At 42.2% G+C, this 6000-nt stretch overlaps 1 protein-coding gene across 6 annotated transcripts in view; it reads left to right on the forward strand.

Moving 5' to 3' along the window:
* The window catches only part of LOC109855630 (venom dipeptidyl peptidase 4), a 254295-nt gene that overhangs the window by 131040 nt on the left and 117255 nt on the right, over positions 1–6000 (forward strand). For 2 of the 6 annotated variants that reach the window (XM_020430089.1, XM_020430088.1), the window contains one exon: positions 3552–3590. The exons of the other annotated variants lie outside the window; for them this stretch is intronic. In XM_020430089.1, coding sequence (XP_020285678.1) covers positions 3552–3590 — 39 coding nt within the window. The remainder of the gene's footprint in view (positions 1–3551; positions 3591–6000) is intronic. 6 annotated transcript variants of the gene reach the window in all.

Raw genomic sequence — 6000 nt, forward strand, 5'->3', positions numbered from 1 at the left:
GGTTTCTCGGCGACGAAGTTACGATCGATCATTGTTATCAACAATAGGAGAAAGCGTCCATTAGAACAAAACGTTCTAACACTCATTGAAGAGACACATCAAATATTCTGTCTTCCGCGCTATGTGCAAACATTGATACGAAACAAAATCGTCAATAAAGTCATATCTTTTGCAAACAAGTGCACGCAGATCGATTAAACAGTTTTAATCGATCTGCGCGCAACCGCCGTTACCGTCGTCGCAATCAGATTGGCTTTGTTCTTTCTGATTATTTAATTAAGATTTGTTAATTACCGTCTCACTTGAGGTCGTTGTCGTGAGTGGACACGCGATCGCGTTACAGTAGATTATTCCTCTCCTGGATCACGCGAACATTCGATTATCCCCGAAACCGCGCTGTGACTATCGAGTGGTAAGTGCGCCGTTGAACGTCGACTGGTTTTAATGAACGGTCTCTGGTTTTGACGAGATCGTTCGCTGATTTGCAAACTCTCTCTCTCTCTCTATCTCTGTCTCTGTCTCTGTCTCTGTCTCTCGCTCAATTTGCCGCACAAAGACAGACGCGAGCAGTGGCGCGAGCCAGATATAAACGAATTGTTTCTCGGACAAAACACATCGTCCACGCGAACATCTGTTTGTCGCGCGCGCGACACGAAAATGCTCTACATGCTACGACATTTGAGAAAATACAAACGAGAAATTCGCGCGCGTCGCTTTCGTAATTAATCTCTCAAGAAATTGCGCTATTCCGTGAAACATTTGACCGGTCGTACGGAAAGACACGCCGCATAAATTGTTTAACATTTAGCTCGGTCGATTCGCTACGTTAAATCACGCAAATTTCAGAGATTCACGCTCGATAAGCCGGAAATCCAATTTCGAAACAGGACGATTTCAAATTCGCGCGCTATTAAATCGAAAATGCGACATGCACAGACGGAAATTCGCTGACCTATTCTTACTTTAAAACGAACTGCGAAAGTTAATTGTTGTGTTGTCGATTGAAAATAATACGAGACATTTCTCTCTCGTTCTATTTCAAAATAATTTTGTTGCGAACGTGAAAAAGAAAAAACGGAAACTGTCACGCGCACTGTCGTATACTCTCATTAATTTCTGATGATTCGACGGAACGAAAATTTTCACCCTTATTGAGATTCTCCTCGATCAAAAGCCTCTCGCGCGTCAGTCTCAAGTTTCATTACATCGTTGCGCATTACACAAGTGTAAATTTCTAAATTCCTCGGTTACTCAGAGGGATTCCTTTAATTCGGTTAGCGAAGCTTGTACTTGTGCGCGAGTTCGTGTACCGTGCGCGCAAACATAATTTCATATTTCTCTCGTTGTAATGCCGTCGCGCGCGAGACGTGTTTCTCGTATTCGTAATGAGTCTTATTAGAGTCGACGCGACGCGTCTTTTCGGCGACGTGCGCGTTTAGGTGCGACCGTAGTCGTGCGGAAGAGGCGCGCAATTGCCTCCGGATAGGCGAGACGCGTGTTCCGATCCAGAAAGCATGGGTTATGAGCTACGGAGCTTTTCCGGATTATGCGCCGCGAAATCCCGTATCTAAGTCTAGTCCGGGGATAGACCGTCACGCTAGATTTCGGTTTGGATCATGCGGGGAGCGGGTTAGCCCGGGATTGCGTCTTAAAGCGCGGCTCGGAGTGCCGGATTTCCGTCCTGAGTAATTTCGCGGCGCCTGCGCGTCAAGTTATTGGTTTCGTGCAGGCGCTCCGCCCGCGCGAGTGTACGTGCGAGTGTAAATCACTCTCGATAGTATAATCTTACGTAAGTTCGTTAGCAGTTGGTGCGTATCTTCGAACTTAATTATAATTAAGTCGGCGCTAATTTTGATCGTGATTTCGTTTCTACGACGTTCTTACGAAACGATTGGTTGAATTATCTCTCTCGCGTAAAACTTCCTCGGTGTAAAAAAAAAAAAACAAAAACAAAAAAAATCCGTCAAAATGTCGCAACGACATTGTCAATCCATTTCGACAGTGTCCTTTATCGTCTTTCCCCTTGATTGCGAGCATTCGGAAAATTGGAGGTTGGCGCGTAAAACTGAGCTTTGTAGATTCTTTCTCGCGGAGTATTTCCGACGCGATAAGCCGAAAAGATGCGCTTGAGAGGAAAGAGAAAGAAACAACGCCGTAGGTTACGACGTCGTTGTCACTGCGGAAAGGGAAAAAACGGTGTGTCCGTTGTGACGGCAAGGAATACTCTCTCCCCGGCAAGGATCTTAACTGTCGAACGGCCATTAAGTCGTTGAACGTTTTACGCCATTTTACGGAATTGAGATCCCAACGACGCGATGATAACGATAACTATTCGCGGGAACGTATAAAAACAAACGTTTATGCGCAAGAGTGTACTTTTATCAACGACGTAGGCTTAATAAATGTCAGATGCAGCTGCTGAAACAATGTTATTTCGTTCTTAGCTCGAAGAAACATATTGTCGTTTATATGATAATGAAAAATACAATAGGTGGAAAATATTAATTTAACAATAATAAATACGAAAACCTGCGCGATGATGTAGTCACTTTCTGACGATTGTTAGATAAAAATGATTATTCCCGTCGTTTTGTTTTATGATCTCTTTCTCTCTCTCTCTCTCTCTCTCTCTCTCTCTCTTTCTCTTTCATAATACTCGAAATTCTCGGAGTTATAAAGACACAACTGGAAGGATATTGCGGTCGGGGCGCAGTTTTCACGATTCTTATTGTTAGACAGTGATTGTCGTTTTCGTCGGTGCACTACATTGAGTACGTTCGCGCGTTACTTGCGCGGGCGTCTCATCAAAGAGAAGACGCTCTTCGCCGACCGCACGCGCGTACCTATGCATGTACGCTCGCGCGCGCACGCGCGCGAGAGAGAGAGAAGAGCTGCGGCGTTGAGAGACGAGTTCACAGTTTGCTGGAGTGAAATTTATTGGGTCGGAAATGATTCCATTACCGCGCGCCAAAATAGGTTACGCCATTTCTCGGCGCAGATGAATCCGGCATGAACTGCTCCGCGGATGCAATTGCGACGTGTAACTCTCTCGTCTCGTTCGTTACCAACGTTGCCGAGAACTTAACAATCCGAGAGACCAAAGAAAAGAAGTGCACATTTATCCGCGTTGTAAACACAAACCGTGTTGTAAATATTGCAGCGTAAAAAAAAGAAAAACAAGTTTTAATTCTCGACAAAGAGATTTTTTATAGTTGTAAAATTCAAGTTCAAATTTTACGCAATCGTGGCCATCGGTCATTTTCGATTCCGTTACGTCTATCTCGGCGCTACGTGACCATAACTTTGGTCTGTTGGATGGCCCGGTTGACCGATCGCTCGAGAATTGCTCTTAGCTGACGTACACAACGAGCACTTTATTATGTTGCTGTCTACCGTGCTAATGCAATTGTTTTTCTTCCTTGTGGAGTTAATTTTTGTTATTTAACATTTCGCGGGTGTTACCGCGATATGTTGATATATTACAGTTTTTTTTTTTCCGAAAAACTTCGAATTGCTTTGCTGATTATGCTCCTCTTTTGTTTTTGTTACAGGTAAGTGTCCATCGCATTCGGATCTTTTCGATCGCATCGGTGAGTTGTTTTGAAATTGCAAGCACTAACTTTAGTTTTTAATCTATTCGTTATGCAAATTCGCAAACTTTTACTGTTATTCAACGTGACATCAATTTTACTTCTCTTCGGAAATTCTAGCGATAATTTTCTCGGTAAATTGTTCAGGAAAGTTTTACGCGATATTAATCATTACGCGCACTCCCGCGCTATTGTGTTGCACTTGTAGTCGAAATAACGACCGTCATATAACTGAGAGAGTAAAATTTACATAAAAATGCGCGGGGCTTGCTCTCTTTCGCGAAATATCGCCAAGAATGAGCAAAGGGTATCGCAACTCGGTCGCGTATAAAATATAATTAGCGATCGAGACGGAATTTAAATAAGAGAATTCCAAGCCGCATTACGAATAAAATTCCGCTTCCAAGCCAAAGCGGTGAAATCGTTAGCCTCCGCGCGTAGACGGATCGATATTATTTCGTATACCGACCGCACGTGACGGTAACGAAAAGAGGTTAACCGAGATATTAAATTATGCAGATCGTTGCGCGCAATTGCGAAGGGTTTCTCACCGCGATATTATCCGCGGGAGATGTTCCTTTCTTTTTTCGGAGGGCGTTTTTTGAAACGGCCGCAAAAGGTCGAAGGGTATCGAGAGCGGGAGTGTTTTCTGAATTATGCGTCGTCGAAAGGTAGATTTTATTTTCTGACGCGGGTCTCTGGGACGCGAAGTCTCCTTCGCATTTCGGTAACCTACCTGTTATGTAGGACGAGATATACGAGCACGCGCGCGCGCGGAAATTCGACGAGAACGTTGTATCCCCTCAGGCCGCGTGAAAAGTTATTTCAATTTTTCAAAGTAGGCGGAAATATCGTTTATCAAAGTCGCTCTCGTGCCTCTTTTAATAATGTTACCTGAGATCGATGAGAAGAAAGTGAACTCGAATTTCGCGTTTTTATTCGGATTACAATATCTATTGAATAGTGCTGTGAAATATGTGTAAAAATTAATCCTAAAAGTTTGTTAACTCTTTTCTCAACGTCAAAATGTCAAATATTTCGGTTTCTTTTTAAAGATGTTTTAAAATTACTCAGTCGTCTTTGATAAAAAATAATTTTCACAAAAATGAAATAACTTTTTAAAATTAAGACTGACGGGAAACAAGAGAGATCGGTAAAATTACGATCATCCTTGAAGTAGGCGAGAAAAAGGATTCTAAATGATTAAAAAAAAAAAAAAAAAGAAAGAAATTTAAAACAATGTGCGGCTGCGATCATAAATCGCAAGAGAAATGAATCTGTCAGTGTTAATATGTTTGCTCGAACAAATTTTTGCTAGTAAAATAGAAAAATATTTTCTTTCCCGTCCAAAGAGTAATTTTACGCGTTTCTTTTGAATATTTTCTCATACACATGTATTTCTCGCTTATTTTTTTGAGGATAAACTGGCGCGGTGGCGAAGTTGCGCAGTCGATAAATAACTGCAGACGTGTTAAATGCGTAACATGTCACGACGATAAACGACGTGACTACGTTAAGTCGCCCTATCGTCGCAACCTCATAATTAAATCTCAGCGGCAAATTAAATCAGCGCGTGACCAAGTCTGCGAGGCGAATATAATAAATGTACGAAAATTGCGATGAAACTACTTTCTCTTCGTTAGACCTCAACCTGAACTTTTAATTGGGATTTGGGAGTGAAATAAACTCGTCGGAAATGCAATATCTGATACTAGGAAATTTTTACAATATTTATTCGCGCGTCATGATAATTAACATGCAATCTTCGGATGTCTGAATGTTAATTACAGAATACCACACATGTTCTATAAAACGTCATACACATATCAAATAAATACGTTTTAATTACTTCATGCATGTACTTCATACATGTAATTAAAATCGTCCGAACAAATTGCGAAAAAAAAAAATTCGATATAAAAATACCATATCATATTTCAATCGCCGAATGCATTTTTCGCATATTAAAACACGATATTAATCGAGATATAAAACTATAGTGAACTCAATATCAACGTAATTCGCTCATCCGCGTTTTTCGGAAACAGATCCCCGGAAAAATCAGATTATCCTATGGTAGTTAATATTCGATGATAACATCTCATCGACGACGAGGCGATTTATTGTCTCGCTGCCGACCTTGACTTTCTAGTAGCCGTCGATTCTAACCGCGGCTTTCATCCGTGAAAAATAGCCGGCGAATGACGTTAAGCGGCTAACATATTACGAGGCTAACCGCTATGGGCGGTCGCCTCTCGAGTCGCCGGAGTATCGCCCCGAAGCACCGCTCCTCAATTAAATTCCCCCGAGAGAATTAAATCACGCGCGAGGATAGCGGCATTTCTCCGCTCGTTGGAGCTCTCTCTCTCTCTCTCCCTCTCTCTCTCCCTCTCTCTCTCCCTCCCTCCCT

Source organism: Pseudomyrmex gracilis, unplaced genomic scaffold (genome assembly GCF_002006095.1).
Source record: "Pseudomyrmex gracilis isolate BER0280 unplaced genomic scaffold, ASM200609v1 scaffold_94, whole genome shotgun sequence".
Classification (NCBI taxonomy): domain Eukaryota; kingdom Metazoa; phylum Arthropoda; class Insecta; order Hymenoptera; family Formicidae; genus Pseudomyrmex; species Pseudomyrmex gracilis.